This window comes from Aspergillus fumigatus, chromosome 3, assembly GCF_000002655.1.
Source record: "Aspergillus fumigatus Af293 chromosome 3, whole genome shotgun sequence".
Lineage (NCBI taxonomy): Eukaryota > Fungi > Ascomycota > Eurotiomycetes > Eurotiales > Aspergillaceae > Aspergillus > Aspergillus fumigatus.
In genome coordinates, this window is record NC_007196.1 from 342408 (window position 1) to 362269 (window position 19862).

The 19862-nt window shown below is 49.7% G+C and overlaps 4 protein-coding genes across 4 annotated transcripts; 1 reads left to right on the plus strand and 3 right to left on the minus strand.

Moving 5' to 3' along the window:
* Window positions 1-1677: 1677 nt before the first annotated feature.
* On the minus strand, window positions 1678-2252 carry AFUA_3G01390 (uncharacterized protein; the record flags this gene model as incomplete). Its single annotated transcript, XM_077804276.1, has 2 exons — window positions 1678-1809; window positions 1896-2252. 2 exons carry the CDS (start codon window positions 2250-2252, stop codon window positions 1678-1680), a joined length of 489 nt encoding a protein of 162 aa, XP_077660434.1.
* Window positions 2253-5645: 3393 nt separating this feature from the next.
* AFUA_3G01400 (putative ABC multidrug transporter) lies at window positions 5646-10214 on the plus strand (the record flags this gene model as incomplete). Its single annotated transcript, XM_743368.3, has 3 exons — window positions 5646-7541; window positions 7621-9630; window positions 9699-10214. The coding sequence occupies exons 1-3, from the start codon at window positions 5793-5795 to the stop codon at window positions 10212-10214; spliced, it is 4275 nt and encodes a 1424-aa protein (XP_748461.2). The 5' UTR covers window positions 5646-5792.
* Window positions 10215-10448: 234 nt separating this feature from the next.
* On the minus strand, window positions 10449-18578 carry AFUA_3G01410 (putative polyketide synthase; the record flags this gene model as incomplete). Its single annotated transcript, XM_743369.2, has 9 exons — window positions 10449-11270; window positions 11327-11647; window positions 11694-16330; window positions 16410-17028; window positions 17081-17606; window positions 17656-17995; window positions 18046-18103; window positions 18171-18257; window positions 18306-18578. The coding sequence occupies 9 exons, from the start codon at window positions 18576-18578 to the stop codon at window positions 10449-10451; spliced, it is 7683 nt and encodes a 2560-aa protein (XP_748462.2).
* Window positions 18579-18711: 133 nt separating this feature from the next.
* AFUA_3G01420 (putative DUF341 family oxidoreductase) lies at window positions 18712-19644 on the minus strand (the record flags this gene model as incomplete). The annotated part of the gene is made up of 3 exons (XM_743370.3): window positions 18712-19479; window positions 19527-19545; window positions 19597-19644. The coding sequence occupies 3 exons, from the start codon at window positions 19642-19644 to the stop codon at window positions 18869-18871; spliced, it is 678 nt and encodes a 225-aa protein (XP_748463.2). The 3' UTR covers window positions 18712-18868.
* Window positions 19645-19862: the final 218 nt, after the last annotated feature.

Below are 19862 nucleotides of genomic sequence, written 5' to 3' on the forward strand. Positions count from 1 at the left end.
GAACCGAGTTCTCGTTTCTCAGTATGAGGTTGACGGTTTCCTTTGCATTTCTTTGCCAATCCGAAGAAGGAGATTGATATCTAGGGCTGTATGTTCCTGTCCTCCAAAAAAAACAGCGAGTCTGCCTCATGGGCCCTTTCAATCACGACAACTTTAGGACGCTCGCTGTTTTCTACCTGATTCATCAATGTGCTCTAACTAGGTCCATAATTTACTTTCATAGGGTAATCTTGCAGATACTGGTGGTTATCCCCGGCTATTCCCACATCTGGCGTGCAAGCAGCCAAGGAGTACCTAACAACTGGCCAGCCCGGGACCGTTGGAAATAGCAGCAAATTGCTATCCCGACCCGGCAAAGCCTCCAATGATCCGAATAGTGTTAGTCTCGGGCTCCTCTCCAGAGGTCCATGCCACATCGGTGAGCCCAGTATCACGCATGTTCGCGCCCATCATGAACACCCACCATCCCTCAAAAAGATAAACAGCGATATCTAGCCAGAACATATTGCGCGTGATCTCCACCAAGGCCATGACTCCATCGTTACGTAGCATTTTACGGATCTTTGATAGCGAATTCATTAGGTTCTGCGTTGCATGGATGCAATTTGTTGAGGTGATGACGTGGAACGAGGAGAGGTCTTTGGCCAGAAGTTCCCTCTCGATATCCAGAACGTAGTACTCTAACTCAGGGACATGCTTGAACATTCGTCTTGCGGCTATCAACAAACACGGGCTGATAGCCTTCTCCAATAGCCGTCTGGGCAGGAAGAGCACTTGGCGTTCGACCAGTCGCTATAGTCAAAGCCTTTGCAGAGTTTTTGATACCACCGTTAGCTCGTTTACATTTTTCAAAGACCGAGTAAGCAGGGACTCCCGTTTCAATCCGGTCGATACCAGTACACACCATGACTTCTTGGCTGGGTGCGTGACATGATTGACCAGCACGCCTGCATATTGCGTCAAAAGCATCTATCAACGAACCTTTCGTGCGGATGTAGTACAGGATTGACAATTGCGTTGACTATTCCTGCTCTCTGTCAAGCGAACAACCCAGGTCGTGTGCACGAAGCCTTCCCCGCTCTCCATCACAGGCTTTGACTTTGTCTGACTTCAAACTCTGAACTCCCAGTTGAATGGCGGACCTGGTACTGGTTGCAGGTGTAACACAATGTACTTGCCGGTATTGAGCGCTATTGCGGTCTTCATCTGCAGCTCCTCAGTCCGGCTCACATGCGTCCTATCAGCCATGAGGTCAAAATGTAGAATCGGAGCGGCGCGTGCGATCTATTCAATGTAAAGGGACACTGGTGCCAGAGCTTGACCCGATGTAATTTGACCATTAAGCAACATGCGATACCTCTCGTTTTCTGGGTCGACATGAACCCGAGCTAGGTCTGCTGTGCTGTCAGTTCCATAGCCGGCAAAATTAATGAACTCATGATCAGCTCTGCCCAATTCGGCTTCAGGCCTATTGGTTGGCGTTGCAGTACCGGTTGTCTTGACAAACGGTAGCCAGTGGTGATTCTTCTAATCAATAAGGAGGCAGCATCAATAAAATATAACCTTTCTGGGCACGTTGGAAGCCCCCAGAATGGAACTGGTAGTTGGAGTTGCAGAGATCAGCAGTTAGACCCGATAGCAGACACATTAGATTTGGCGTCGTCAGCTGTAATGAGACTATCTGCTGTTCAGCGGAGGTCCCGAGGAAGTCTCGCAGTATCTGGACAGCCGAGGAGCCATGGCCTGCCTCCAGCCAGGCGCATTCAGGAAGTCGCTCTGTGAGCCTTCCGACGGCTTGTTCAAAAACACCTGTTTTCGTGTACGTTCCGGTAGATATAGGGCCGTCGTATGATTGCGTCTCGATGCACGTTTTGAGATGGACCACAGGGTCGCACCAGTTCAGGCCCCTGGCCAGCTCTGCAAGATGTGAGAGGAGACGGTGAGTGTATTTGGAGTAAAACCCATGAGACACATTGACCTGCCTTAACGCGCACAGAACCCTGGAAATCTTGGTTGGTGGCAACGAGCTCCTCCAAGAAATGTATTGCGGCGGCAGACTCCACGAGAACGTACTTCCTGGGACCGTTGTAGCAAGCTACTTCAACGTAATCTTCATGTCTACGCGCGTTGACGGCGGCCACAAGTTGAGCCAGTTTCTTACAAGTGGCATTGACGGAGAGCATGAGCCCCCGTTCGTCACTCCCACTGACAGACCATGAGATCAGCTCTTCCAACGACAAGCTTGAGAGCATCTTAGAGAGGCAGGTAACCTGAAATACAGAGAGCAGTCAGCTGCTCAGCCTTGTGCCCTATGACGGCATCCACCTTTAGGCCGCAGTCCATCCAGCATTTGGCAGTGGTGTAATGCACCGCAAGGAAAACTGCATGTAATGTAGGCAGACTCTCAATGGGGGTGGCTTGGAAAAATCCAAGCACCTGAAACTTTTTGTCACAGGAATCGAGGTGATGCTGGAACAAAGCGATGTTTGCATAAAGGTCTTTTGACAAGCCATTTCACTGCCTTGGCCTCCGAAGACGGGAATAAGAGGCTTTGCCCTCTACTTGTTTCGGAATGATGACTGTTCATCTTGCGAGATCATCAAGGCTTGCAATGAAACTGGCTGAAAAAAATTGCTAAGTAGCTACAAAATTGGTTGACACCGTCACGCTCCGGTCAACAATGGCCATCTTGCTGCCATGTGGTGCCGCTGCTCTTGGATACTTAAACCTCATCCGTACGTGACTTTTGGCCACCTTGACAGGTTAAGAGGAATCAGGCCCAGGATGCGTTCAACCCTTGTTAGCATCTCAGGTCATGTTTATGTGCATGATAAAGTCATCAGAGCTCATCCGAGGAAGCCGGAACTGAATAACTACCTCGCACAGTAAGCTCGATTTATTCAGTCATCTTGCTAGCATCCCAACAATTCGGCTAATAGAGGCAACGACTGTCAGTCGTGGGGGTCGACCCCTTGTTTTGGAGACTGTTTTCAAGTCGATATTCGAACGTACCATGATTCTCAAAGGGGAATTTTCTGATACTTGTCAACTTCGAACACATGTGGATGCCAATGAAGATGAACTCACCATTGTTTGTGATTACTCCGAGCATGATTTGCTTTCCCTTGTGCAAAACAAATCGAATCTATCTCTAAGGCAAGAAAATGCATATTCCAACAGGTTGGACAGGCAGTGGACAGCTTTGATGCTAAAAAGTGGATACTCTCAGGTTGGTTGCAAGGAATCTATCACTCCACCACATCTCCACTAGCAAGGATCCTTTCTAGACATGAAGCCTGACAATGTCATGGTCGACTGTAGTAAAAGCATTGAAGGCCAGCTTGAAAACGGCGAGTGGTGCTATCCGATCTAGTTTGTGCTTTGGAACTGGCAGGAGAGAAGTTCCTCAATGCTAGAATAGAGAATGTTATTAGCGCAGTCCGGAGGGGCCGATAGGGAAGGGTATTCGTAATCCTTCCGATGTATTTTCGTATGGATTTCTTGTAAGTTGGACTATTGCTTGTTAAAATCATAGACGCTTACCATTATGCACGGTGCCTCAATGTCATAACGGGCATGGAAACCCTACATCCGGACTTCAACGAACTAAGGCAAGAATTGAACCTGAGCTGAAGATCTTAGGTCCATTGATAACATACCTCGGCTCTGTTCCTCCTGAACTGGTAGCACATGTTACTGACTAAAGGTGGGGAAAGATATTGAAAGATTATCTGACGCAGCGGTTAGTGATCCAGACATGCGAGTCAATAGGTGGAAGGAAGAGAATCCCCCTAAGTCTTGACGCTGAGACAAAGTCGATGACATCCAAGATGACAAAACTCAATCCCGTAGAAAGCCACTATGTCTGAAACTTCGAAGAATCCCTGTGGAGTCGCAAGGAAGATGCCGGATATCGGTAAGGGATGATCATTATTTGGCTGGGCTCTCAGCCACCGTCACAGGACTAGTAGGACCGATATTTTAAACAAGAACAAATGATTCTTATCGACTGACTGTGATAATTAATATTGTCTTTTAATGCTCCCACAAGGCTATATAGAGGATACTATACAACAGGAACGCTAATATGTTTATCTGCTATGCTACCGGCCTAGAAGCATTACAAGGCGTAGGAGTTGATTGATGCAGATGACAAGGGAGACAAAAATGTGGCAGATTATAAGGCGGGAATCTGAGGAGTGTTTGCATTCAAATATATATTTCGAGCACTCAACCAACCGGACGTGTAGAACCATCACCATAGCTAGGACGCGGTTGAATGATTGGGGAAAAGAAAGTCTCATGGGGCTGTACCAGGCGAGGCTACACAGAGCTGTCAGCAGCAAAAAGTCCTTCGAAGAAAATGAATGAGCATATTCGAGCACATTTGATTTATGATCAATATTACATTACTTCATATCCGAGAACTCTAAAATGACATTTAAAGTTGCTGCCTATTAAGAAGATCAGTGCCCGATCATGTCTCAGGCGCTTTACAGAGATATGGGCATAATGGCATCTTCATGCGACAGTGAACAGTTGGGTTGTTGACTAAGACCGCGTAAGCTTGGCTACGTGAAAAGACGACTCAATAGGCAGATGGAAGCTGACACATCTTGCATGGATTCCATGCACTATTATGCTGTGTTCGTATGAAGCGTCAACACAGGTCCGGGGTGTGACGTGTGAAGTCATCCAGGAGGCCATCGTCCTGATCGACCTCTGGCGTGGATCCTATAATAGTAGTAGAGATGACGTAGAACACTCTCTCATCACGGAAAGAAAGGATACACGTACACGGCGGAGAAAAGTTGCAAAGAAGAATCAAGACTCTCTAGCAGGGTGCCATGCGTACCCAGGTGCACAATTGTTGGTGATCAGGCACGGGGAGAACTGCCGAGATCTCCGCCCAAGGATTAAAAACTATAGGGACTCATCAGATTGGAACCGTCAATGATCTGGAATCAAGAACTTAATCTCGGCAGGATTAGACAATCCTCTGTCAGCATTGCACATGCACGATCAGCGTACTACGGAGTACGGTCTAGAACAAAGGAATCCTAGATAGAAACCATGAGTCAAGTGAAAGAAAGAAATCCATGGAGCGCAGACTGGTCCGCAGCCGCTGAATCAGCGGAAGGAAGAACAGCGCTCAGCGATTCCACCAAGCCCTTGGCGAGAATGCTAAACCAGCTGATTGGCTTCAAATGCCTGACTCAGCGGAAGTTTTAGAGTAAGCCGGGCGAAGGGGCGCGCCGACGCCGACCATGACCCACTCAAAGCCGCTCGGTGTTGTGGGAACAAATCAATCTGGTGCCCCGAGGCGACATCGACACCTTTGTCTTGCGTATGGTCCGGCCTCCATTTGCAAGATCGGTCGTTAACAAAAGGGCCGTCCTTAACGTTTCGTCCATGGAGGTTCAAGTCGGAGCTTCGGACCCGGCTTCGGCATTATGGCGGCTGGGTCACCCCTGGAGAGAAACCATCAATCAGTGGAGCAGGCCCCCCTCCGGCCTCCTTCTGCAGCGAGAAGATCACGATTGATTATTGATCACAATGGCATGCACCATCATGATTGGTGAGCACAGCCTTGGGACTTGTATTTCTATTGATGCTGTGAGAATCGGGGCCCTGGTCTGTTTAGACCGCTGACCCACTCGGCTGAATCATTTTGCAAAATGGCAAGCTAATATATACCTTTGATGGTTCCTGAGAAACCCCGGAACCTCTCTCCTTTCTCGAGTTGGAATATTCTCGTCCTTTTGGCCCTTGAGGTTGGTGTCTGCTGAGCCATGGAGGACCAAGGCCATCTACCGTCTGAGCCAAGAGCGCTCTTCGACAGGCGAGATGATACAGACAGCACCAACACTGCTCTCGATGAGACCGATCTGTCGCGTACTCCTCTTCAGGACACCTCCCACACCCCTCACGCCGAAGACTGGAGTTTGATGCCTGACCTCAAGAAACAGCATGACCGGAATGTAGCGTCGGGTTTTCGACGTCGCGAACTTGGCGTAACTTGGAAGAATCTGAGCGTGGACGTCGTCAGCGCAGATGCCGCCATCAACGAGAACGTTTTGTCTCAATTCAACATTCCTCAGCATATTCGAGAATCCCGTAACAAGGCTCCTTTGCGGACAATTCTTCACGAAAGCCATGGCTGCGTCAAACCGGGAGAGATGCTTCTTGTTCTTGGTCGTCCCGGCTCCGGCTGTACAACCCTGCTCAGGATGCTTTCTAACCATCGACTCGGCTACAAGGCAATTCGGGGAGACGTTCGTTTTGGATCGCTTACTCCCGAGGAAGCCTCCAAATACCGGGGCCAAATCGTTATGAACACCGAGGAGGAACTGTTCTTCCCAACTTTGACCGTTGCACAGACACTGGATTTTGCAACCCGACTTAAAGTTCCCTTTAACCTCCCCGATGGTGTTACTTCACCGGAAGCTTTTCGCCAGGAAACCCGCGAATTCTTGCTCAAGTCCATGGGCATCTCTCATACTTCGGATACGAAAGTCGGCAATGAGTACGTGAGAGGCGTCAGTGGTGGTGAGCGGAAACGTGTGTCCATCATCGAATGTCTTGCGACTCGTGGCTCCGTCTTCTGCTGGGATAACAGTACTCGAGGCCTGGACGCCAGTACTGCTCTTGAATGGGCGAAAGCTGTCCGTGCGATGACTGACGTTTTTGGATTGTCATCAATCGTGACCCTTTATCAAGCAGGAAACGGCATCTATGACCTTTTTGATAAAGTTCTGGTTCTGGATGAGGGCAAGCAAATTTACTATGGTCCAATGTCGCAGGCACGACCTTTCATGGAGGAGCAAGGCTTCGTTTGCCGTGAAGGATCGAACGTGGCAGACTTTTTGACTGGTGTTACTGTCCCAACTGAGCGTAAAATCCGACCAGGATACGAAAATCGCTTCCCGCGCAACGCGGATGAGCTTCTGGCCGCTTATGAGAAGTCGCCCATCCGAGCCCAGATGGCGATCGAATATGACTACCCTGATACTGAGTCGACTCGGGAGCGGACGGAGGAATTCAAACTTGGAGTTCTTGATGAGAAAGCTAAACGCTTGTCGAAGAACAGCCCATTTACCGTCGACTTTCTGCAACAGGTCAAAGCATGCATTATCCGTCAGTACCAGATTATCTGGACCGACAAGGCGACATTTGCTATCAAGCAAATCTCTACTGTGATTCAAGCACTCGTCGCTGGTTCCCTGTTCTATAATGCTCCAGACAACTCCGGTGGCTTATTCATCAAGTCTGGTGCCCTGTTCTTCTCGTTGTTATACAACAGCCTGCTCGCCATGTCAGAGGTTACGGATTCCTTCAGCGGTCGACCAGTCCTGATCAAGCACAAATATTTCGCTTTCTTCCATCCGGCTGCATTCTGCATTGCACAGATTGCTGCCGATATTCCGGTTCTTCTGTTCCAGATCAGCATGTTTGCGGTCGTTGTCTACTTCATGGTAGGCCTTACCACGTCAGCAGGGGCCTTTTTCTCTTACTGGATCATCATTTTTGTGGCTACTATGGTAAGTCTTGCTTGATTGCACTTGATCTAATATCAACTTCGTATGGAATATACCTTTTGCTGACAGATGCGCCATGTAGGTCATGACCGCATTGTTCCGTGCCATCGGAGCGCTTTTCTCTACCTTTGACGGAGCCTCCAAAGTTTCCGGCTTCTTGATCAGCGCGTTAATCATGTACTGCGGCTATCTGGAACCTTACCATGCGATGCACCCATGGTTCATCTGGATATATTGGATTAATCCCTTGGCATATGCCTTTGACGCGTTGCTCTCCATCGAGTTCCACAACAAGATCATTCCATGCGTTGGCAATAACCTGGTGCCTTTCGGACCTGGATATGACGATACTACGTTCCAGTCTTGCGCTGGTGTAGGTGGTGCGGTCCGTGGAATGACCTATGTGACTGGCGATCAATACTTGGCTTCCCTTACCTACTCTTACTCGCATGTCTGGAGGAACTTTGGTATTCTCTGGGCCTGGTGGGCGCTTTTCGTCGCGGTGACCATCATCGCTACGTCGCGTTGGAAGTCTGCCGCGGAAGCTGGCAACTCGCTACTGATCCCCCGTGAAACGGTGGCGAAACACCACGCTGTGGTCCGCAAGGACGAGGAAGCACAGCTTAATGAGAAGGCTGGCCACAAAGGCACCGGCACCGACTCTGAAGCCCAAAGCAATGTCGATCAGCATCTGGTTCGGAACACGTCGGTCTTTACATGGAAGAATCTTACGTATACTGTCAAGACTCCGTCAGGCGATCGTGTTCTGCTGGACAACGTTTACGGTTGGGTCAAGCCCGGCATGTTGGGCGCTCTGATGGGATCCTCCGGTGCCGGCAAAACCACCCTTTTGGATGTCTTGGCTCAGCGTAAAACCGACGGTACTATTCGAGGATCGATCATGGTTGACGGGCGCCCGTTGCCCGTTTCCTTCCAGAGATCCGCAGGTTACTGTGAGCAGCTCGACGTGCATGAACCTTTCGCTACTGTTCGGGAGGCCCTGGAGTTCTCGGCCTTGCTTCGTCAACCGCGCCATATCCCAAGAGAGGAGAAGTTGAAATACGTGGACGTCATCATCGATTTACTTGAGTTGCACGACCTTGAGCACACTCTTATTGGCCGAGTGGGTGCAGGATTAAGCGTCGAGCAGCGCAAGCGAGTCACCATTGGTGTGGAGCTCGTCTCAAAGCCGAGCATTCTAATTTTCCTGGATGAACCTACATCTGGCCTCGACGGTCAATCCGCCTTCAACACTGTCCGTTTCTTACGGAAGCTCGCCGATGTAGGCCAGGCGGTTCTTGTGACGATTCATCAGCCTTCTGCACAGTTGTTCGCTGAATTCGATACCCTGTTGCTGTTGGCCAAAGGCGGCAAGATGGTCTACTTTGGTGACATCGGCGACAATGCACAAACAGTGAAGGACTATTTCGCTCGATATGGCGCTCCATGCCCTGCCAACGTCAATCCTGCTGAGCATATGATTGACGTGGTCTCCGGTCATTTGTCTCAGGGACGTGATTGGAACCAGGTTTGGCTCGAGTCTCCGGAGCACAGCAGTGCCTCTCGCGAACTCGACAGCATTATCAGCGAAGCAGCCTCCAAGCCCCCTGGTACTGTCGACGACGGCTATGAATTTGCCATGCCGCTCTGGGAGCAAACAAAGATCGTCACACAGAGAATGTCAACTTCGCTGTACAGAAATTGTGACTACATCATGAATAAGATCGCGCTGCACATCGGATCGGCTCTATTCAACGGCTTCTCATTCTGGATGATTGGCGACAGCGTGGCTGACATGCAACTTAAACTCTTCACCATTTTCAACTTCATCTTCGTCGCCCCCGGTGTCATCAACCAGCTTCAGCCTCTATTCATCGAACGCCGCGACATCTACGACGCAAGAGAGAAGAAATCCAAGATGTACTCCTGGGTCGCTTTCGTCACCGCCCTGATCGTCTCCGAGTTCCCTTATCTCTGCGTCTGCGCCGTCCTATACTTCGTCTGCTGGTACTACACCGTCGGATTCCCCAGCGACTCCGACAAAGCCGGCGCAATATTCTTCATCATGCTCTGCTACGAGTTCCTCTACACGGTTTGTTTCCCCCCCTTCCATCTCCTTCCTCAATCCCATACCCAAATATCTAACATAACATGCCACAGGGAATCGGCCAATTCATCGCCGCCTACGCCCCAAACGCCACCTTTGCCGCCCTAACCAACCCCCTCATCCTCGGTACTCTGGTTTCCTTCTGCGGTGTTCTCGTTCCCTATGCCCAGATCCAGGCTTTCTGGCGGTACTGGATCTACTGGCTCAACCCCTTCAACTATCTCATGGGCAGCATGCTGGTCTTCTCCGTGTTCGACACAGATGTCAAATGCAAGGAGGGAGAGTTCGCGGTTTTCGATACGCCGAACGGCACGACTTGCGCCGATTACCTGTCGACGTATCTGCAGGGGGTCGGGTCCCGGGCGAATCTCGTCAATCCTGAGGCGACCTCTGGCTGCCGGGTTTGTCAGTATCGGTATGGAAGCGACTATCTGTATACTATCAACTTGAAGGATTATTACTATGGCTGGCGGGATACTGCTATTGTTTGCATTTTCGTCCTCAGTTCGTATGCTCTCGTGTACGCGCTGATGAAGCTGCGGACCAAGGCTTCTAAGAAGGCAGAGTGATATTCTCTGGGTTCCTCGCTATCGCTTTACTCGAAACGAACCAGGAATTCGGCCTTTGGTTTTGACGGTTTCGGGTCGTTAGACCGATGCCTGGTTCTCTTTTTTCTTTCTCCCCGTTTATCGTCTCTCGTGCTACGGTTACTGAGATACAATATTTTATATATCAACATTCCGCGATAATAGACTTGCTTAGATCTAGAATTATCGTTGCTTAGAGAAATCACCCACTTTCTCCTATTCTTCCACATGAACCACTCTAGACTTGGATGCAATCTTTCCCGCTAGATCCAATAACGTACTGCTCGCCAGAATATCCAAGATCGGCACTGTGCTCTCCATCGTCTTCGCGATCCAGTTCCTCAGCTCCACTGCCATGTGTGAGTCGATTCCGTACTCCGTAATGGGATGCGAGGCATCGATGCTCTCGATTGGAACAGACAGATGCGCCGCAATCTTCCCACTCAGAGCACTGTAGATGACCCCGGAGGCTTCTTCAAGGTTATTGACCGCCCGGAGGTTCTCGTGTAACTTGCCAATACACTCATCCGATTGGTCCTCTTCACTCTTCTGTTGAAACTGTCGCCGGAAATGTGCGAAGAGGGGAGCGTCAAAGTTGCCGAGCGACTGCCCCTCTCTCCACTCACCCAATCCAGTGATGATCTGGGAAGTGCCTCCCTCACCGAACGGCGCTCTAATTGAGGCAGCGATCAAAGACATCAGGGTCGCTGTGTCTGTGCTGTGGAAACCTTGATGGGCCATCTTGGCCTCTAGAGCGCGGTTTCCGGCCAGGTACCCTACGTCGGTTATCACACCTAGGTCTAGTGAGACGGCCGGGAGACTGAGGGAGTTACGATACATGGCGAATGTGTCGAGGAAGGTGGAACCGGCGGCGTACGCGGCCTGGGTGGCGTTTCCGATGATTCCGCTTATAGAAGAGAGCATGACGAAGAAGTCGAGGTCGGCTGGGAGATGGCGGTGCAGGTTCCAGGTTCCGAAGTATTTTGGCCGCAACACGGAGAGATAATCATCGATGGTCATTTTCTCGATATGGGTATCCTATCGACGCGTCAGCTTCCACAGGGGTACAGTCTTCGTCGATTGAACGAACGTACCCGGAGGACCATGGCAGCCTGAATAACCCCTCGAATTGGAGGGGCGTTCCGTTCAAGCTCGATCACCATCTTCTTGACTTTCTTGCTATCAGATATATCGCAAGCATGAATGATGACGCGAACTCCCTTTTGCTTCAAATCTCGTGCTGTTTCCTGGGCTGCCTGGCTCGACAGCCCACTTCTATTGACAAAGATCAAGGTTCGAGCCCCGTTATCAGCCATCCAGAGGGCTGTGGCTCGTCCAAGACCTCCTAGACCGCCAACAAGTATATAAGATGCATCTGCACGAAGTAGGGCAGCTTGTGGCTTCGGTGTCATGACCTATTGCTTTATTAGCGAGAATCCGGATATGGTCATCCCAGCTTACCTTCACCAGGTCCTCTGGTTTAGCTGCGAGCACTAAGGAATCCAGCTCGCCCAATTCCAATACGTTCAATGCGTCTCGCATATCTGATATACTATACGTTTCCAAGACATTGGAGCCACGGATATGTCCTGCTCGGTACATGCGCATTACATCGCCCCATATCTTATACAGCAACGTTGGCCTGGCTCTCAAAAGCTTCTGGATGTCCAGTGTTGCAAAGACGATGTCGTTCTCCAGCTTGGGGATTGCCAATGTACGCTGATTCCAGCGATTGTCGCGGTAAAGGTGTATGAACTTGCCACCTGTACCGACCAACCTGCACAGCATCTGCAGCGTCTCGTTGTCCCGACTTTCGAAATTGACCACCAAATCAAAAGGCTGATACTCCTTCCTCAGAAGCCTTCTAAGATGAGCTCCATTCTCGTTGACGATAATCCGGTCACCAGGCACAGCAATTGTACTGCAGAGAGAATGCTTATCTTTCTCAGCTCGGACGACAAATAATGCATAGGCATGAATATTGAGGCATAATTCTGCGAAAGCCTGCCCTACTGTTGCTGTGGCTCCGTACACTAGAACCCTGTTAGTGGAGACAACCCGCCCAATGTTCTGAAGAGCATATAGTGCTGTGCAATAAGCCGCGGGCAAGGCCGCTGCTGCTTCAAAAGATAGACCTTCGGGCAACCTTTGGAATGCCAAGGCCTGCTCTTGCTGGTAGTTGGCTACTGCTCCCTGCGCAAGGCATGCCACTCGGTCACCTGGGGCAAAGTCAAGAACAGCTCCTCCGACGCTATGAACAATTCCGCTAGCCCCAAAGCCCATTGCTAATTCTTGTGATGTATCCTGTTCTTCCAGAGCGTTTGCGGCCTGTTTATCTATGCATACGGCATAAATCTGAACACGGATATGGTCTTCAGGTATGTCATTTCCCTTGGAATGGTCCACAAACAGCACTTCACCTTCCTGGGAGGCATCGGAAATTGATGCCTTGAGAAATTTACCCTCCTGGTGGAACTTCTCGAGATTTGTTGTTTGTGTCTCCTGCGAGGCCGCAAGGCACCTGTTAAAGGCCTGGTTTTCGGCAACTCGAGGGATAAGGAGCACGCCGTTTCGCTCAGCATACTCTGTATCACTTTGACCGTTTCCGTCGGTCAGAATTCGCTCGCGCACCACTTTACAAATAATCTCAGCAGCGTGATGACTTGAAAGCGGCTTCCGTCCGTCCAGGTCCAATGTCACGATTCTTTCAATCCCGGATTCAGAGCGTGAAGTTCGTACAAACCCAGTCGCTAGTGCACCGTCCGGGGTCACCGGGGATATCGTCGCCCCTCGAGTTACCCACAGGACGCCAGATGCCTTCAAGAAGATTTGCTTCGATACTTCCAACTCATCTGGAGTAGGGTCTGCCATCAAGTGGCGACTAAGAGCGCTGAGAATGATGCAAACCCTTCCTTTTGGCTTGGCATGGGTGAAATCTGCAATTTCGATATCGGACGACATGGGGCTGAGAGAGTCTTGCAGAGCAGACAAGTCTATACCATTGTCATCATCTTCTGATATGATTAGAATACTTTGTTTCGGTATTGACTGCCCATGCAACGGACGAGTGATCATCATGAAGCGCCCTTCTCGAGGTATGCTTGCATCTTCCGCTTCGGAAAATCCAGCTGCTGAGAGCACGAGATTCCAGCCTTCGAGAGTATACCCAAATCGACCTTCGGGCCAGCATCCCAAAGAATTCGCAAAGATAACAGATTCGGTTAGATTGTCATGTCTAGCAATGGGATCCACGACAATCAAATGACCTTGTGGCTTCAGAAGGGCGTGAATATTCCTGAGAGCTTGCAACTTCGCTGGGACCGTACAAAGCCCCAAAGGCGCCAAAACGACGTCGTATTGATATTTGGAAAAGCCCTGTGCCTCTGGACTCTGATTGAGATTCAATTCCTTCACCTTTAGAAGTGGTTTCCATTTCGAAACCACTGGGGAAAAGTGTTCAGGGATCGATTGGCCTTCATGAGTGATTGTGTATTCCCTGCATAACGGACCATGTCCATTATTACCCAAGAGCCGTTCAAGGTGATCTTGTGAAGCTTGTCCAAATGTACCCTCCACCTCAAGTATCGAGATCATTGGATTCTTATGGCCTACTAGCTCCAGATAGCTAGCTAGTTTTTCGTACACCGGGCTTAGACGGATAGTGTCCCAGTATTGCTCCCAAATTGAAAGATCCATATCGATGTTCGAAAATTTCGAATCTTTCAAGATTGTACTGAGCTGTTCGCCGACTGCAGTGAGGAGTCTTCCTTCCGGTCCGGAAGCACTTAGTGCCTGGATATCAGCATTGTTTGTGACTGATGATGCCACCAAACGACTATTTTGCGTCCGATCGACGAAAAAGTCAAGTTGCTCTCTTCTGCGTGGATGCAATCCTTCCTTGTTCGCGGGTTCTAGATCTTGGATGGCTTTCCGAATGTAGGAGAACGCACAGCCTTCCAACAATTGTCTTTTGGCGGATTCTTGGGTGTGGTGATTGTCCTCAGTGAAAACAGTACTGAAATCTTGCTTTGAAAGTAGATCGGAATCTGCTTTCCACGTAAGCATGTACCCAAGGCGCTCGGTAGGGTTTACCATATCCTTCGGGTCGCTGTTCTTGAGGTGCTTGCATCGCAATCCTTTAATCGACATAGCGATAGTATCATTGCTGTTTATCACCGTTATTGAGGCAACAATACTCTTTCTCGTCCGCTTTTCAATATGTGTCTCAATATGCATTCTGGTACCCGGTGAATGCTCTGCACTCCGAGACACGGAAAGCTGATCTATATGAACAGGAATGGCAGGATCGTCTCCAACATTTGTTTGAACAAACACAGTATGAAATATGCTGTCTAGCGTGCAGGGGTGAATCAAGTGTGGATACTGGAAGTTCATTGGCATGACAGCTGCTGTGTCAGGGATAGTGACTTCAGCAAAGCACAGGTTGCCAGTCTGGTTAGCGTGCGTCAGGTTCGCAAAGCAAGGACCATATTCGAGGCCAATGCTAGCTAGCTTCTCGTAGAACGTCGAGGTGTCTATGACACTGAGGTCGGAGGCTTGTTTCGGCACCTGGGAACTGGTCTCGTACTCGGTGTCCAGGGACAAGTCAGAAGCGCCCACTAGGCCACGACAATGCTCCGTCCATCGATTCTCAGCGGTCACTGAATAGACATTGAATTCGTAGAGACGCTCGGAGGCTTTGGTGCTACCTTGCCATGCTCGTAGCGAGGTCATGACTTCAGCTGCAGAGTTCTCCTGGAGGACCAAGGCGGCTTTTATTTCAATATCACGGAGAATAAAGGCTGACATGTCCTTGTTGCCGTATTGATCCAGCAGGTGTTGAGATGCAGCTTCAATGGCCATTACAATGTACCCCGCTGCAGGATAAACTATGTTTGACTGTATTTTATGGTCCTTCAGCCATGGGATTTCCGATACACGCATAAAGTTTCTCCAGCGAGGCTCGAAAGGACATGACAGTCTGTCGAGAGCACCAAGAGGATCTATTCGCGGGTGCTTGCGCTTTCTGAATGTTGTGCTGATGCGTGACTCAGCCCAGTATGGTCTGCTGTGGTTCCATGCATAGGGAGGGAGATCAACTATAACTTGCGTATCTAGCGTCTCAACTAACGGGTCGTTGATTGCGGAAAAGTTGACCTGAGAACCCAGGCTGGCCAGGGTTCCAGCAATCTCTAATGCTGTGGTGACAGAATCGGCTTTACGAGTCAAAACACTCGCATACTGTAACCCGGCTGAATTCAGTTTGTTATCCTCTTTCAAAATTTGACGTATCGGGCCCGACAATGCTCCGTGAGGGCCAATCTCCAGCAAGATATCCACGTTGACCTTGCGTGCCCCGTTTGGCCGCCTGACCCGTCTGTTATTAAGGGCCGCAAACATCGATTTCTGAGTACCGGTTTCAAAACAAAGCGCCCTGACGGAGTCAACGAATCTGACTTGCCCGAGAAGATTCCTAGTCCAATATTGAGAGCCAAGATCGGAGGCTTCAACTCCAGCTCCTGTCACCGAAGAGAAAAAGGAGACAGGATGCTTTCCGGATTTGCTTCCCGTCTGTGGTCGGATGTTCGATATAAGGTCCAGATACTCTCCGCCAACTAGCTCCATATGGTGGGAATGATATGCGACATCCACTACCAGACGTCGGCAGAAGAATTCTTTCTCCTTTAAAACCTTCTCAAGCTCGTCAATAGCATCAACATTTCCCGAGACTGTAATGCTGGACGGGCTGTTAATGCATGCCACGACGGCTTTCCCAGATTTCAATGTGTCCAGAAACGGTGCTATCTGGGCGGGTGACACTCCTACAGCGAGCATTCCTCCTTTAACTTCATCGTTGTGCAAAAGTTTGCTTGCTGCAACACCCCTATAGTATGCAACGGATATAGCGTCCTCCATAGTTAACGCTCCGATCGTGTACGCTGCGGCTATTTCGCCACTGGAATGACCAGTAACGGAATCTGGCTCTATGCCCCAGGAGCTTAGAAGGTCGACAAGTGCTATCTGAAGCGCTGTGCAGATTGTTTGACTATGTAGTGGATGGTTGAGCCGTGATGCGTCTTGATTTTCAAGAATCTCACCTGTTGCACCATGATTAGCAGAGTTTCTTTATTAGTCAGGCCATGACCCTTGATTCAATGTCTCTGATTCGTCTCTCACCTAAGGCGGAAAATGGAGCCTGGAGTCGAATCAAGTGTGCATCAATTCGTTCCATTGACTGGCGAAAAACGGGATATGCTTTCACCAGCTCCCGTCCCATTCCGCACCATTGCGCTCCCTGGCCTGTGAAAACAAAGCCAACCACTGGCTTGCGTGTGGCCTTTCTGACCCTGATACTACCTCCTAAGGCCTTGATCACGCTTGAAGCTGAGCTGCCATTAACCGCTGTTCGACACATCAAGGTAGTACGCCGGTGATTCAGCGTGAACGCCAGATTGCTCATGAACTGATCGTCAGCTATCGATTCTCTTTCGCGGAGATATACTCTTATATTTTCTATCTGCTTTGCAAGGGAATGATCATCAAATCCGGAGAGCATAAAGAGACGCGTCCGTATGGGTGATTCATCATGGCGGCTGTGGGGCTTTTGCGATGGCTCAAGAGCCTCCTTCAGGAAAGGTGTACGAGGTTTGCCAACCGGTGCTTGTAGACCGTGTGATTGTAGGTATCCATAGGTGTCTTCGAGGATAACATGTGCGTTGCTTCCCCCGTATCCGAAGCTGTTTACCGACACGCGGTGAGGCGTTGAGCTTTCCCATGGTTCCGGATCAAGTTGAATCTGAAATCATTATCAATCAATTTACTCAGAAAGGGTAATATGGGATACATGCCTTAAGCTTCCATTCGTCCAGCAGGATGCGTGAGTTGAGGGAAGTGAAGTTGCGGTTGGGGAGGAAAATGCGGTTCTCAAGCATCAGCACTGCCTTGATCACGCCTGCGACTCCGCTTGTTCCCTCCAGATGCCCCACGTTTGTTTTGATGGACCCGATGCGCAGTGGTTTGTCTGAGTTTCTACCGACGCAAAACACTCTGGCGAGCGCTCCTGTCTCGATGGGATCTCCTGCTTGAGTTCCTGTGCCATGCGTTTCGACGAATTCTGTATCATGTGGATGAAGACCTGCCATGTTGTAAACATGGCGAATCAAGGCTTCTTGTGACGCTCCACTCGGGAGAGTGATGCCGGGAGTTCTGCCATCTTGATTTGACCCAGAACCCCTGATAACAGCTCGGATAGGGTCTTTATCTCTGATGGCGACTTTGAGTGGCTTCAGAATCAAACACCCAATCCCTTCGCCACGAGCATATCCATTGCTCTTCTCGTCGAATGTGTAGCAGCGTCCTTCCGGTGACAGAAACCTGGATAGTATTTAATGCAATGACAATCAAGTGTTGCATGAGAACCTACTTCATCATGGTCATGGTGGACATGAATTCGTGGCTAAGAATCACGTTTACTCCGGCCGCAATTGCCATCGCAGCATCCCCAGTGCGCAAAGATTGACACGCCAAATGCAGTGCGACTAAACTCCCCGAGCAAGCGGTATCGACTGTGACACTGGGGCCCTTAAGGTCGAAGAAGTATGACACTCGATTAGCCATCATGGCGCGCGACTGGCCAGCATTGGTGCATTGATACATGGGGATAGCATCGGGGTCGCGCAGAAGGAGATCCGTGTAATCCGCATTGAATGAACCTACGAAACAGGATGTTTGGCTTCCCATGATCTCGGGCAGAGGTATACCGGCTGACAGATGTGAGTCTTATCCAATGACCTCTATGTTGCAGGAAACAGACCGTTCTCCAATCCTTCATGGGTCACTTCGAGCAATAATCGCTGCTGGGGATCCATCGCCTGAGAAGTAATATGATGAGCTTGATAGGACTTAATTGTACAGATGCTCTGTGGAAAGGCTACAAACCGCTGCCTCGTCACTCGTCATGTTGAAAAATGGCGCATCGAAAAGGGATACATCTTCTGTCAGAAAGTGGCCGCCTTGGACATTGATCTGCAGATACTGTTATCCCATATCTCATTTGACCGTGACGTGACTTACAGTGCCGTGCCGCGCATGGTCTGGGTGGTAAAACGCGTCACTGTTCCATCTCGATTCGGGTATCTGGCTCCATGCTTCCCGGCCTTCAAGTATCATTTTCCACAGCTTTTCAACGTTACTGGCATCTCCGGGCCCTCGGAATCCCATGCCAATAATGGCAATAGACATTGACGCGTCGTCCAACGAGTTCGAGGCTCCATCCTCGATGTCAACATCAGGGGCAGAAGGGAGCTGGACCGGTTCCCCAGTCCCTTCGAAGGAGTTGATAGGCATGGTAGGAGATTAGAATGGCCCATCCATACAACAACTTTGACGTACTCTTATGGAACAGAGATCCGGCAAGGGTTGGAGACAATCATTAAATTACAGAACCACCAGGCAAATATACATGGCTTGATTATTATCCGATCTTCAAACCTGAAATTCGTAATCTAAGGACATCCAAGGAATGCTCCGTACCAGTACACTGAGAGAAATCGGCATTGAAACCAAGGAATGCAAGAGAGACATGCGGAATATTCTATTCTGTGCAAGGTAGGACAGAAAGAAAGGCTAGGGTACAGTCACCATATCGCCAGAGCTTCGATAGCTAACTTGCGGATCCCTGCAGCCATCAAAGCAACATTTTTTTTATCGTTAGGAATATCGTGGGCCTTGCTGTGTACTATCGACGTGGACCTTGATGGATCACACAGCCTGTACAATGCAAGCGAATACTCGAACAAGGGATCCTTCGCCCCAGCGATGCTTACAGTCGGTACCTTGATATAGCCGTCAAGGTCTGAGTCGATTACAATGTTCTCACCGGAGTCCATGCGGAACGGTGGTAGAGAATTGATGAATATGGCACATCGAAAGAGAGGTGGTTCATGCGGATATGTCTTCGCATAATGAATCAGAAAGCCCGAAGCCAGGGTTCCTCCGTGCGAGAAGCCGAGGATACCATCAAAGGGACCGTCCTCGTCGATGATATCATAGAGGAGATTGTATGCTTCAAGCAAGGATTCCTCCTCGCTGCCGTCAGGATCAGAAAGCGACCGGGGAAACTTGTAATAGCTGTAGTAGGGTCCGTCATAGAATCCTGCGATGCCAGGGCCCGGCACCGAGTCAATGTCGCCTTCGACAAAATGAAATGTTGCCGTGTTGTCTCGCCGAAGCTCGGTCATCAAGCCATCTGTCTCATAAGTATGTGGCAGCCGAGCTGAAAATTGTTCTACTTACTCAGCTGAGATTGCAAGATCTGTCGCAATGTCAGCGACCAGGCCGATAATGAAATGCTCGTGTCACATACCTTGGTGTTTGTGCCCCAACCATGCAGACAAAGCAATTTGAGTGGCATCGTGGCTGACTGTTAGCTGGGATGTTCTTCTATCTGGTGTTTTGACTGGATGAAATTCGCTGCCTATGCTCAAACACGACTTGGCTGGGTTTGATGGAGAGCATCGCGATGCTTTATATCGACTTCAGCCTCCTTCTACAAAATTCTGTTGGACATCGAAACCATCCCCTGAATCACTTCGGTTCATTCGTCCTCTGGATGTCAGGATACTATGGAGG